General features: G+C 45.3%; 1 protein-coding gene across 1 annotated transcript in view; it reads left to right on the forward strand.

Annotated features, from left to right (window-relative positions):
* ARL6IP1 (ARL6 interacting reticulophagy regulator 1) overlaps positions 1-13,656 on the forward strand; it is a 58,003-nt gene extending 44,347 nt beyond the window's left edge. Inside the window, exons 4-6 of the mRNA XM_082262266.1 lie at positions 2,290-2,407; positions 5,027-5,111; positions 13,230-13,656. Of these exons, the coding sequence (XP_082118392.1) occupies positions 2,290-2,407; positions 5,027-5,111; positions 13,230-13,348 (322 nt within the window). The 3' untranslated portion in view covers positions 13,349-13,656. The remainder of the gene's footprint in view (positions 1-2,289; positions 2,408-5,026; positions 5,112-13,229) is intronic.
* Positions 13,657-14,562: the final 906 nt, after the last annotated feature.

A 14,562-nucleotide genomic window follows, 5' to 3' on the forward strand; every position in this document is an offset into this window, starting at 1 on the left:
AAAAAAACATCGCCGGCTGCTGTCAGAGGGACATCGGTCCCGAAGAGGAGAGGGCAAATTGTGCCCACTAGTGCCGTCTGCCAGTGCCCACTAGTGCTGTCCACCAGTGCCACCTACCAGTGTCATGTATCAGTGCTCACCAAGTGCCACCTATCAGTGCCCCATCATAAGTTTCGTCATTGCCCATCAGTGCCACCTATTAGTGCCCATCAGGGCCCATGAGTGCTGCCTATTTGTGCCCTTCAGCGCCACCTACCAGTGCCCTTCAGTACTGCCCATCAGTGCTACTTATCAGTGCCCACCAGTGCAGCCTATCAGGGCCCATCAGTGCCGCCTCATCAGCGCATGTCTATGAAGGAGAGAAATTACCGGTATGCAAAATTTTATAACAAACTATAAAAACACAGTTTTTCAAATTTTTTTTTTTTTTTTTTCTTTTTTTGTTCAGCAAAAAATAAAACCCCCCAATAGTGATTTAAATACCACCAAAAGAAAGCTCTATTGTTTGATAAAAATTTCATTTGAGTACAGTGTTGCATGACCGCGTAATTGTCATTCAAAGTGTGACAGCGCTGAAAGCTGAAAATTGGCCTGGGCAGGAGGGGGGTTTAAGTGTCCAGTAGGCAAGTGGTTAAAAGAATTGTTTAATTTTGGTAAAGACCTTCTCTAATATGGAGTTCCATCCAGACTGCACTTATTTTGGTGGATTGAGTATGTTTCCTCACCTGTCTGGTCTTTGCTGCTGAGGCTCCCACAAACGCATCAGCACAGCTGTAGTAGGCCAACCAGTGTTTAATCATTACTGCTGCGGTCATCAGCCTGTACTTTTTGGATAATATATTAGAGAGCTTAGGGCATAGCAATATTGTATTATGCACCCTCTGTGCAGGTCTGTCCAACTGGTGGCCCATGGGATTTTCTTTTGCTTCTTGTCGAGGGCACTGCAGTTTGTTGATGCTGTTCCTTTCTCTTTGTGAGACATTACCCATTGAAATGGCTGGCTGCCGGATTAATGACACTGGAAGATTAGGAACATATAGTGATCTTTAGGCTGCCAGTGAGCTTAGACTGTTGTAACTCCAGCAAAAACAACATCAAGAACTTTCAGTCAAAGATTCTGAACTGGCGCTGCAGAAGTGGCTTGATTAAAAACAGTCACCCAGTGGAGACAGATGGGGGTGTGTGTGTCTGACATCTGTCCTCTGCAGTGTTTACCTACTCCCAGTGTGCATTTAGGGAGACCAGGTGAAGACAGTAAAACTAAGTACAAGGGTGGGTGCTGGGCTGTACAGGAGGGTGAGCAGGTGAAGACATAGTAACCTAGCACCACTGAAGGCCCTGTGGTGGACTACAGTGTATATATAGGGGGGAGAGCAGAAGAAGGCCGGGCACCAGGGACGACTCTGTTGGGCTATACAGGGAGGAGTGCTGGGAAAAACAGGATAGCAGAGCACAATGGCATGCTCTGGGCTTCTCTTAGCCATGCCTGACCCTTAGGTACTTTGTGCTACCTGGATGGGGTACAGTAGAGCTGGTGACATGCGCCCTCCTCTCTACTTGTGGGAACAGATGACACCCTTGAGCTCTTTAGGTTGGGACATCTCTGCTCAAGTGGAGTCTTCATATTTTTATGTAAAAGCTACATAGGCTATGATAACAGGATCTCCTCCCACAAAACAAGCTTAGCTTGTAAGTCATTTCAAGAATGAGGGAGTTCTAACTACTGAAACCCCAGAGAGAAATAAAGGACCAAGCGGAGGATCAGTCTTTGTCTACATTCCACTGGGAAACTATGAAGTTTCCAGGTTTTCCTGGTTTGCTATAGGATATAGTTTTCTGTTTAAAGTGATTCTAAAGTTTGTTTTTTTTTAAAAAAAAAACATGCTATATTTACCTGCCCAGTGGTTTTGCACAGGCAGCCCAGATCCTCCTGTTATCGGGTCCCTGCCTTCTGTTGAGTTCCCCCACAGCAAGCCGCTTGCTATGGGGGCACCTGAGCCGCAGCTCCGTGTATCCGTTCAGACACGGAGCTGCGGTTCGGCTCTGTGCGCTCTCTCTCCTCATTGGCTGAGTTCGACAGCAGCGGGAGGCTATGGCGCCGCTGCTGTGTCTCAGCCAATCCAACCAGACGACCAAGGCATTTGGGGGGGCTGCTGCACACAGAAGAATTTTTTTTAATCTTCATGCATTGCATAAAGATAAAAAAAAAAAACTTCTGCCTTTACAACCATTTTAAATTGTTTACAGGTTTGGGAATTCTGACAGTTTCCTAAATGTTGTATTTTGTAGGACCACTGAGCAGCAGCAGAGGCTGCATGAGATCTGCAGCAATCTTGTGAAAACCCGACGCAGGATTATTGGCTGGTGGAGCCGCCTTTTCGTCTTGAAGGAAGAAAAGCCCAAGATGGTAAGGATTTCTTGTACTCATAGGAATTTATTTTTAAGTCCCCCAAAACTCAGAACAAAAATCAATTAACTTATTGTAGAATGTTTGTACCATCAAAGCATTTCAAAAAGCTTATTAGCATCATTCCTTAATGCTGAACTCCCAGATTGGATCAATGTAAGTATGCAAAGTATGTAAGTAAAATGCACTACTACAGTAAAAGCAAGGATCTTCCAGGTCCTGTGTTAACCCTCTGCAAACTGACCACAGAGGGGGGGCACTTTCTCAGGAATTATTACAGGCCATTCTCTGATTGGGTGAGGTGGAGAAGAGGGGCAGTGATGTCATGAGAAGCCACTCTGCACAGGACCCAGAAGATTGTGGCTAACCGGTCTATTTACTACAGGGATTGTTGTCTTCTCCAGCTGCCCTTCAGGTATGAGAGATGCAAATGGAGGCCAAGATGGGCCAAGGTAAGTATACATCAAAGGCCATACATGCAAAGTTCAGCTTTAAATTGTATCCCTAGGCGAAAACCCTAATTTTATTCCCCCCCCCCCCCCCCGGCCCTGCTAGGGAGAATTATCCTTTTTTATCTGTACTGGTGACCATTGTCACAGAGGGAGCAAATGAGTCCTCATCAGAACGGGGAAGGGGAATTGCCCATTGGGACACCTGTTCTGGGGACATAAGTCTAAAAGGGGGATTTCCAGCACTATGGGTATTTTTTCCTCTAACACGCGCGCGCGCGCGCACACGCGTTGTATACATACACTTTGAGTAGCAAAGCCTGGGCTTATAACCAGTGTGTATAAGCCTGTCAAAAAGTACCCTTTGTGAACCAGGCTTTAGCACCCCAGGCTGGGATTGGAGAATAGAACTCAGATTAGCTTAGAGTGCTGCTCCTCCCACTTCCAGCTAGCGTGCTGCTATTGAGGTGACTACAGGAGTCCAATGTCGAGAATGACTCACTCCTTTGTGCTATTTCTGTCTGTAAATACTTTTTTACTTTCTAGTGGATACAGGTACCTTTTTTAAATTTCTAGTGGATGTATAAATATTAAAGTTAGTGGTCTTTTATAGATCTGCCTGAAGGTTAGTTTTAACCACTTGCCAACCTGGCCATAGCCAAATGACGACTACAACTCGGAAGTGCTGTGATTGCTGGGTCCTCGGGGGTAAAAGGCCAATGACAGCGGACCTTTACCACGTGATGGAGCGATCACTTGTGAACAAACCAGTGCATGTCCGGTTCAGCTCTCTCCTCACATTGCTCGATACAGCTTGTGAGGAGAGGAGGGACCCCGTGCAGCAGTGCGAGTGGGCTGGATCTGAAGTGCCCACAGCGTTGATCTGAGCCCATTCATTGCCCATCCATAGCTCATCCGTGCCACTACAGTGCCCCACAAAAGTTTAATATGTAGTCAGGATATTAGATGTGTAATTTATGTCCCTAGAACATCTGATGGTGCTCCCTGCATGTTGGGCCTCTGTGGCCAGGCTGTGCAAGTCTCACACGTGGTATCGGCATACTGAAGAAGAGTAGCAGAATGTGTTTTGGGGTGTAGTTGCAAGTATGCATATGCCATGTGAGAGAAATAACCTGTATAACCACTTGCTGATCGCTGCACGTTATATAACCACTTGCTGAGCGCTGCACGTTATATACTGCAACAGTCAGTGATGTAGGGGTACGCCGCTTGCCCGCGAGCCTGTAAATAAAATTTGTATTTATACATTTTTTTTGAGAGTTTCATATAAAAAATGTGAAAAATATTGTTGTTTTTTCAAAATTGTCGCTTTTTTTTGTTTATAGCGCAAAAAAAATCGCACAGGTGACCAAATGCCACCAAAAGAAAGCTCTGTTTGTGGGAAAAAAAGGACGTCAATTTAATTTGGGTACAGCGTCGCACGACCGTGCAATTGTCAAATTCATGCAGAATCGCAAAATAGGGCCTGGTCTTTAAGCAGCCAAACCCTCCGGGGCTTAAGTGGTTAATATGACAATTTTGTGGAAAAAAAGTCTCCATTTTGCAAAGAATTGTGGGAAAAAAATGACAACTTAAAAAAATCAACATGCCTCTTAATACCTTGGAATGTCTACTTTCCAAAAAGGGGGTCATATGGGGGGGGGGGGTTATTTGTACTGTCCTGGCTTGTTGGTGATAGGCCTTCAGTACATCAGGTGTGATCAATTTTCAGTGATTAGTACCATAGTTTGTAGACTCTATAACTAACCTTCACAAAGACCATAAAATATGCACTGATTTGGGTTATTTTTACCAAAGAATTTTGCAAAATTCTATAACCGAAACAAAAAAAAAATGTAGATTTTTTTTTTTTTACAACATTTCCAGTCTTTACTTTCATTTATAGAGAGAGAGTTCCAGTGGTGATTAAATACCACCAAAAGAAAGCTGTGTGAAAAAAGGGCAAAGATTTTATATGGGTACAATGTTCCATGACTGAGTAACTGTCTGTCATTCAAAATGTGAAAAAAGACAGCTAAAAATTGGCCTAGTTAGGAAGGGGGTATAAGTGCCCAGTGGGTAAGTGGTTAAAACTATGCGAAAGAGTGTGATTTTTGAAGGTATGCTGGGCAAATGATCTAGTAATGTTGTTTTCTTTTTTTTTTCCTAGTATTTTATGTCTATGATCACAGCTCTTGCGGTTGTAGCTTGGATTGGACAGCAAGTTCATAACCTCTTCCTCACCTATATTATAGGTAAGTATTTTCCTGTATTCAGGTTTAGATATTTTAAGGCACAACAACAATCAGTTTAATAAATCTGTTTGGGGCCTCTGAAATACTACTTCAAGTACTCAAATCTCTTGCTTTGCTTATAGATCTACCGTACATTTCTCTATCGTTCGACGGACGCATCTTCATGACTCATAGGGTTATGCTCCTCCTTCTAGGAATAGGCACTAGATAGGAAAAAAATGTAACCACGCCTATGGGGGCTGTCCCTGCAGGCATAACCCCTCAAGACTCTATCATCAAACAGTTTTTTGTTCTGCCTAGTGTTAGAAATAGGACCTAGCTCCCTGCTGGGACTTCGTAAAAGGGAAAGTTTTGTGTGTTTTTTTTTTTTTTTTTTTTTTTTTTTTTTAAACTAGTTAGTTCCTGAGGACCAAGATCCAGAGGAACTACAAGCAACAGCCGGCTGTGGTTTCGCACTGAATAATCTAGATCCTTAAGGTCTCCCAGCCTGGCCGACGAGTATGAGCAGGTTATAGTCTAAAACTAGGCCTCGCCACTACAGTGCCCCGATGGATGGGGATGAGCCTGTGAGTGGACAGTCTCGCTGGGACGCATTGACCTGGAACTCCCTGAGTCGCAGCTTCCCCTTAGCTGACAACACCCCCATCCCGGGTGGGAGGTGATCTGTTTCAGAGTGGCACCCACCTAGTACCATGGTATGGTGAGTAAAATTGTCCCCCCAAACACCCTTGGGGTTCGTGGGGCGAGCGAGGGCCCCTCCCTGGAATGGTCAGACCTTAGGGGATCCCTTGGTTCCCTGGCACCCCGAGGACTAATCTGGTGTACCCCTTGGCATTCCCCTAACCCTAGCAGGTTTTACCGTGGGGGGGGGGTAATAATGCGGCCGTTATGACGCCTATTTGAGTGGGGTGGATTGTCCTGGGTGGGTCCCTAGGATCCATTTGGGGATTCCTGGAGACCGCATGGCACGTGGGTCATAATCTCGGTGTTCCTATTAGTTTGCATGGGCAACCATTTTCTATACTTCCCCCATTGAGAATATATGAGCGGCCATTTTCTAGAGGTCTGTGGTATGGACAGGCATGTGGCATGACTTATAATGATGGAGGCAGAGCTTCTTCCTCTTCCTGTGCAGACAGTGTTAGTTTTGTTTTTACACTGATCAGGCTCAATGCTTCTCTGTGGTCTGGTAATGTTCCTGGGTTTCCCTGTGGGTGTTTTTTCCTCCTCTGCTCTGCTATTATTACATAATAATCAGGGATTGTGAATCCGCAGTAATAGCGGTGGAACTGCGTTTTTTCGCGGTCTTAAAGGGACATTACACAAAAATGTTTTTTTTTATTTGAGCAATGGAGTCCCAGGATAATCTGCAGACCCCCTGGAAGCAACTGCGGGACCCTCTGGTTCAGTCACAGCCAGAAATTGCAGTTTTTTTGCAAGCCTGATGTCAAAAGTGGATTTTGTCATTTCTGGTGCTGTCAGCTGCAAACGCCCTCCGCCCTCACCTCCATCGACAGGGTCTTAGAATTCTGAGACAGATATGGTGGCCGCGGATGCAGACCACCTTGAGGGGGTCAGTGTCTTCACATTCTGACGGTGAAGAGGACCTGTCCTCATCAGCCGCCGCGCGGGAACGCACATTGGTGAAAGCCCTGATAGTTTCTGTGCGGGAAACCCTAAAATTGGCTGATGAACCTACAGCGTCAGATGCGCAGGTGTATTTTGGCTCCCGCAAATGCCATAAATCGGGTAAGGTATTCTCTTACCCAGAATTGTTTCATACTATTGTGGATGAACAATGGCAACACATTAAGCCCATGTTGGTGGTGCCAAAGCATTTTACATCCCGTTATCCTTTTGCGGAGGAGGTGGACTCTACTACCGAAAGTGGATTCTCCGGTGACCAGGTTGAATAAAGCGACTCTGGTACCGGTGGAAGAGTCTCCAACCTTTCCGGATCTTGTGGATAGACTGGTGGAATCCTTGTCCCGCCATTTACATGTGGTAGCAGGTAACATGTTAAAGGTTACCTTTTTTGTGAATGTTTGTTTTAGTAGGGCAGACTGCTACTGAATGGGTGAAGTTACTGAAAAATAACTTGGAAACAGCACGGCTTCCCCCTGTGGTACTGGAACTAATAGACCAGTTGACCCAAGCCCACATGTTCATGTGTGATACGTCCCTGGACTCAGCTTTGTTGGTGGCCAGGACATCCGCAGTGGGTATTGCTATCAGGCGCATGGTATGGCTAAAATGCTGGTCGGCTGACCAGGCTTCTAAGAAGGCTGTGACTGATCTTCCTTTTACAGGGGAGAGGCTGTTTGGATCCTCCCTGGTCGAGTTGATCAAAGGTATCACAGGAGGTAAGAGCACTAATCTGCCCCGATCCTCTTTAGGCAAGGTGCCGCGTACCAGGCCTTCTTTTACTGCTCACAAACGTCTATTTCGTGCCTCCGGGTCGCAAGAAAAAGGTAAACCGTTTAGGCCTTCTGGTGGTTCCAAGAAGCCATGGTCAGGAAAATCTAAGTCTGGCCAATTTTGACCTGCAGACAATTCCTCGGCTGCATGAAGGGGTACTCTCACCCGAGTCTGGGGTCGGGGGACGTCTTCGATTCTTTCAGGAACCCTGGACCTCCTTGATTCAGGACAAATGGATTCACGAACTGATCCGATTAGGATAGAAGATCGAATTCTGGTCTCGTCTGTCGGACAGGTTCTTCCCGTCCAATCTTCACTTATCCCCAGTCCGGTTAGGGGCCTTGCGAGGGGCAGTACACAAATTGCTGTCACATGGAGTGATTGTGCCGGTTCCCGCTCATGAACGTTTTCAGGGGTTTTATTCAAACCTATTCACCATGCCCAGAAAAGAAGGCAAGGTGCGTCCCATCCTGGATCTCAAGCACCTGAACCGCTTTGTGTGGGTGCAGAGGTTTCGGATGGAGTCCACCTGCATGGTAGTAGCGTTTTTACATCAAGGAGATTTCTTAGCCTCCATAGATATCAAGGATGCATATCTACACATCCCTATCGACGCTGGACAACAGCGGTTTCTTCGCTTTGCGGTAGCAGAGGAGCATTATCAATTTGTGGCATTACCCTTTTGGTAAACACTCTGGGAGCGGAGGCGAGACCAAAGTACTAGCATCGGTATTGGCACTGCTGTGCAGCCGGGGGATTGTGGTACTGGGGTACCTGAACGATCTCCTGTTGAGAGCGGACTCTCATTCCGCCTTTTTGGGGGATCTGATGATCACGGTCAGAACTCTGCAGGAGTTCGGTTGGAACATCAATTTCAAGAAATCCACGCTGACTCCGGTTCTGAGACTGGATTATCTGGGCTTGACTCTGGTTTCAGCCTTGACAAGGGTTTTTCTTCCCCCTGCAAGCTACAAAAGTTGCAGGGGGCAATTCAGTTGTTGTTGGGACAATAATCTGTCCTCTCTACCTTGGGTCTGATGGTATCAACCTTTGAGGCGGTTCCGTTTGCTTAGTTCCATACAAGGCCTTGGCCTTCAGTCTCCAGCACTGTGCCAGGGCAAGTCCTTCCTTCCGTTGTTTTGGCCGGTGGTAACCACGGATGCCAGCCTGTCGGCCTGGGATGGGGTGCTGGGGAAGCTCTGTGCCCAGGATACCTGGACGATGGAAGAGTCCAAAAGTCATTGGACAACTTGTCTGCAAGGTTGTCCAGTACGGATTCAATCAGACAACCCCACGGCTGTGGCTTACATCAATCACCAGGGGGGCACCAAGAGTGTCTTGGCGGCCAAGAAGGTGGTCGAAACTTTAGCCTGGGCAGAACAGTTTGTCCCAGCCCTCTCTGCTGTGCACATCCCAGGTGTGGAAAACTGGCAAGCGGATTACCTGAGTCAGGTGTTGGATCAAGGGGAGTGGTCCCTACACCCTGAGGTGTTTCATCTCCTGTGTGTCAGGTGGGGAACACTCGAGGTCGATCTGTTTGCTTCTAATCTCGTCTGTTTGCTTCTCGTCTCAGGTGCAGAGGTTCGTAGCCAGATCTCGAGATCCCCTGGCCGACTCCACAGACGCACTGGTGGCTCCTTTGGGGTCGGTATCGGCCGATCTATGCGTTCCCTCTGCTGAAACCTCTGCCGAGACTTCTACGAAGAATAGAGGTGAAAGGGATTCCAGTCATTCTGGTGGCTCCAGACTGGCCTCACCAGTCTTGGTACGCAGACCTAGTAAGGTTGGTCGCCGATGCTCCTTGGAGACTTCCTCTCAGGGAAGATCTGCTGTCTCAGGGTATGATCTTCCATCCTGCATTAGTTGCTGTCTTTAACAGCATGGCTGTTGAAAGCCAGGTGTTGAGAGATAGAGGTCTTGCAGACTCTAATTCCTACGCTCCTTGAAGGCTAGGAAGTCGACTTCCAGGAAGATATATCTTCGTATGTGGAAATAGTACATTTCATGGTGCGAATCGCTAAAATTACACCCTCGCTTGTTTTTGGTTGCTAGGGTTTTGGCCTTTCTGCAGAAAGGGGTTGAACAGCGGTTTGGCTTTGGGCACTATCAAAGGCCAAGTGTCGGCCTTAGCGATATATTTTCAACAGCCGTTAGCTACGCATGCCTTGATTCGTACCTTCATTCAGTGAGTGCGCCATATGGTTCCTCCGAGGCAGTCCCCGCTACCCCCGTGGGATCTAAATCTGGTATTATCTGTTCTTCAAAAGCCTCCTTTTTGAGAACATTCGGGATATTTCTCTGCTTTCATTGTCTCAGAAGGTTACCTTTTTGGTGGCTATCACTTCTGCCCGCAGAGCATCTGAATTGGCGGCGTGGTCCTGCCGTTCACCTTATCTGGTGGTCCACAAAGATAAAGTGGTACTCCAACCAAATCAATCTTTTCTCCCTAAAGTGGTTTCTGATTTTCATTTGAATGAAGACATTGTGCTGTCTTTACTCTGTCCCAAGCATCCTAAGGATATTGTCTTGCATTCTTTGGATGTGGTTTGATCGATCAGAATTTACCTGGCGGTTACTGAGTCTTTCAGAAAGTCGGATGCTCTTTTTGTCCTTACTGAGGGACCTTGTAAGGGATTGGCTGCGTCTGCGGCGACCATTTCCAGGTGGATCAGGCAGACGGTTGTTCTTACTCACTGAAGGGTCAGGTTCCTCCTTTCCCAGTGATGGCGCATTCTACTAGAGTGCTGAGTGCCTCTTGGGCTTTTCGCCATCAGGCGTCAGTGCTGCAAGTTTGCAAAGCGGCAACTTGGTCGTCTTTGCATACATTCACAAAATTCTACATCTTCGGATGCCTCTTTTGGCCACAAGATTTTGCAGGCTGCTGTTTAAAGAGAATCTTTTCTGTTCTCTTTGAGGGGGTATGTTTTTGCTAGGTGAGCTCCAGTTGTTCCTGGTTGAGCTCAGTATTACCTGGTTGGCTACGTTTAGCCTTTGGGGATTTACGTTCTTATTTGCGTTGTCTTCCCACCCCTCATAAAAATACTGCTTTGGGACATCCCAATGGTCTAAGAAGATATGGAGCTGCGACTGTTGAATGATAGAGAAAACTGTATTTTTGTACTTACCGTAAAATCCTTTTCTCTGAAGTTCATTGACAAACGTAGCACCTGCCCCTCTGCTTCTGAGTGAATGGGATTTTTTTTCTTCTAAACACTGCTTGCAACAAAACTGGCTGCTGTAGCAGTGTGTGTGGGGTTATGCCTTCAGGGACAGCCCCCATAGGCGTGGGAAAGCTTTTTCCTGCCTAGTGCCTATTCCTGAATGGAGGAGCATAACCCAATGGTCTAAGAAGATATGGAGCTGCGTCTGTCAAAGAACTTCAGAGAAAAGGATTTTAGGGTAAGTACAAAAATCCTTTTTTTTTTTCTAACCCTAATGCATTCAATGCTTTAACGTTTAGTGATGGGTGTATATTTTTACACATACAGTATCTCACAAAAGTATTTTTGTAAATATTTTATTATGTCTTTTCATGTAACCACACTGAAGAAATGACACTTTGCTACAATGTAAAGTAGTGAGTGTACAGCTTGTATAACAGTGTAAATTTGCTGTCCCCTCAAAATAACATCACACAGCCATTAATGGCTAAACCGCTGGCAACAAAAGTGAGTACACCCCTAAGTGAAAATGTCCAAATTGGGCCCAATCAGCCATTTTCCTTCTCCAGAGTCATGTGACTCATTAGTGTTACAAGGTCTCAGGTGTGAATGGGGAGCAGGTGTGTTAAATTTGGTATTTATCGCTCTCACTCTCTCATACTGGTCACTGGAAGTTCATCATGGCACCTCATGGCGAAGAACTCTCTGAGGATCTGAAAAAAAGAATTGTTGCTCTACATAAAGATGGCCTAAGCCAGGCATGTCCAACCTGCGGCCCAGAACTGCAGGCGATGCGACCCACTGCCCCCTGACAATTTATTTGCTGGGGAGGAAGGAAGTCGGGTCGGGGGCACGGCCACAGCAGCTTCCAACTAACGGTAGGCAGAGGTTGAGGGGGGGGGGGGGGGCTGGGGACAGGTTCCACTCGAAGTTGAGTGCACATGCTCGGCGTCTTATGCAGAGACTGTCTTTGAGAAATAGACATATGAGTGCTGCCAGCATTGCTGCAGAGGTTGAAGGGGAGGGGAGTAACCTGTCAGTGCTCAGACCATACTCCGCACACTGCAACAAATTGGTCTGCATGGCTGTCGTCTCAGAAGGAAGCCTCTTCTAAAGATGATGCACAAGAAAGCCCGCAAACAGTTTGCTGAGGACAAACAGACTAAGGACATGGATTACTGAAACCATGTCCTGTGGTCTGATGAGATCAAGATCAACTTCTTTGATTCAGATGATGTCAAGCATGTGTGGTGGCAACCAGTTGAGGAGTACAAAGACAAGTGTGTCTTGCCTACAGTCAAGCATGGTGGTGGAAGTGTCATGTTCTGGGGCTGCGTGATTGCTGCCGGCACTGGGGAGCTACAGTTCATTGAGGGAACCATGACTGCCAACATGTACTGTGATATACTGAAGCAGAGCATTATCCCCTCCCTTTGGAGATTGGGCCGCAGGGCAGTATTCCAACATAACGACCCCCAAACTCCTCCAAGACAACCACTGCCTTGCTAAAGAAGCTGAGGGTAAAGGTGATGGACTGGCCAATCATGTCTCCAGACCTAAACCCTATTGAGCATCTGTGGGGCATCCTCAAACTGAGGAGTGCAAGGTCTCCAACATCCTCCAGCTCCGTGATGTCATCATGAAGGAGTGTAAGAGGACTCCAGTGGCAACCTGTGAAACTCTGGTGAACTCCATGCCCAAGAGGGTTAAGGCAGTGCTGGAAAATAATGGTGGCCACACAAAATATTGACACTATTGGGCCCAATTTGAACATTTTAACTTAGGGGTGTACTCACGTTTGTTGCCAGCGGTTTCGACATGAATTGCTGTGTGTTGCTTTATTTTGGAGGGACAGCAAATTTACACTGTTATACAAGCTGTACACTCACTATACATTGTAGTAATTTGTCATTGCTTCAGTGTTGTCACATGAAAAGATATAATAAAAATTTACAAAAATGTGAGGGTGTTCTCTTGTTTGTGAGATACTGTATTTTCCTAAATCGGAGCTTAGCTTGTTACTTCTCACAGATTTAGGTGTACGCTCCGCTTATTAGGTGAGCATGGCTTAGAGCAGCTAACTGATTCTTTGAGGTTTCTGAAAGTGGTTGCTATTCTTTACAACTCTTTAGTCGAAACCGATGGTTTGTGGCTGCCTATTGTTGGCGACTGTGAGATGCATGATGTATGACTGCTAACAACTATACTTTAGTCACAGACCCTGCCTTGTAGACTTACAGTGACCATAAAAGATCAGAAAAGATACAAAGGAAGCACGGCCTGAATGTAATGCTCTAGCCTACACAGAGCAGCTGGAGTGCTAAATCACTTTGACTGCTCTACGATTCACTGTTTTAGCAGTGTAAATTGACCCTCAGAAATTAAATGCCAATATAAACCGTACACCCTGCAGTGACTAATGATTTGGTTCTTTGCAGTTTGGAGGGCTGGTAGGTTAGGAGACATTGCTTATGTTTTTATATAGAAGATATGACTAATATTGTAGCGAGTAGTTTATTAAATTCTGCCTTCTTTCCAGTGAGTGTTGCACTTTTGCTACCTGGTCTGAACAAACATGGAGTTATTACAAGGTTTGTAGGAATGGGAAAGCGGGAAATAAACAAACTTCTGAAGCAGAAAGAGAAAAAAACTGAATAAGGTCAAGTCAACGATCACACTGAAACTTCCATGGGAGCATTTTTCTTTTCTTTTGTTCTATATTTGGTATTTGGGGATAAAGTATATGCCTGACCTTTTAACATTGCCGATCACACCCCAATAACTGCCAATGCTGTATCTTTCTAATCTTGTTGCACTGAAACTTGTAATGTTTCTCTAGTGTACAAAGTCTTTATCTCTAGAGTGTTTGACAAACTGCTGTAGTTCTCAAGTTGTCCCATATCCTGTGGACAAAATTCCGGTGTACCTTCTTTTTTTTTTTTTTTTCCCCCCTTTTTTTTTAAATGTTTTCTCACCCTCATCTTGTAAATATTCTTTATTTTATCCTTGTTTTTATAATGTTTTATTGTGTTTTTTTTTTTCTGTTTGCCTGTTTGTTTTTGTTTGTTTGTGTTTTTTTTTTTTTGTTTCTTATGCAAATTAATTGTCTTCCTGCTGTCTGTGGATGTAATAAATCTAGTGTTTAAGAAATGCATTGGTATGTGTCCTTTTTTTTGGGGGGGGGGGGTTAGGGAAGATATGTTGCTAAACTGGTTGTCACTGGTGTTACCTTTTTTGCTTATTTATATATACAATGGATATAAAAAGTCTACACACCCGTTAAAATGTCAGGTTTCTGTGATGAAAAAATGAGACCAAGCTAAATCATTTCAGAACTTTTTTCATCTTTAATGTGACCTATAAACTGTACAACTCAATTGAAAAACAAACTAAAAATATATATATTTTTTTTTTTGGGGGGGGGGGGGAGTAAAAATAAAATGTGGTTGCATAAGTATGCACACCCTTTTATATAACTGGAAATGCAGCCGTGTTCAGAATAAAGCAATCACATTCAAACTCATAGCAGTCAGTACACACCATCATTTTAAGAGTGCCTCTGATTAACCCCAAATAAAGTTCAGCTGTTCTAGTAGGTCTTTCCTGACATTTTCTTAGTCAAATTGTACAGCAAAAGCCATGGTCTGCAGAGAGCTTCCAAAACATCAGAGGGATCTCATTGTTAAAAGGTATCGGTCAGGAGAAGGGTACAAAAGAATTTCCAAGGCATTGGATATACCATTGAACAGAGTGAAGACAGCCATCAAGTGTAGAAAATTTGGCACAACAGTGACATTAACAAGAACTGGACGTCCCTCCAAAATTGATGTAAAGACGAGAAGAAAAGTGGTCAGGCAGGCTGCCAAGAGGCC

Source organism: Pelophylax lessonae, assembly GCF_965119305.1.
Source record: "Pelophylax lessonae genome assembly, chromosome: 6".
Classification (NCBI taxonomy): Eukaryota; Metazoa; Chordata; class Amphibia; order Anura; family Ranidae; genus Pelophylax; species Pelophylax lessonae.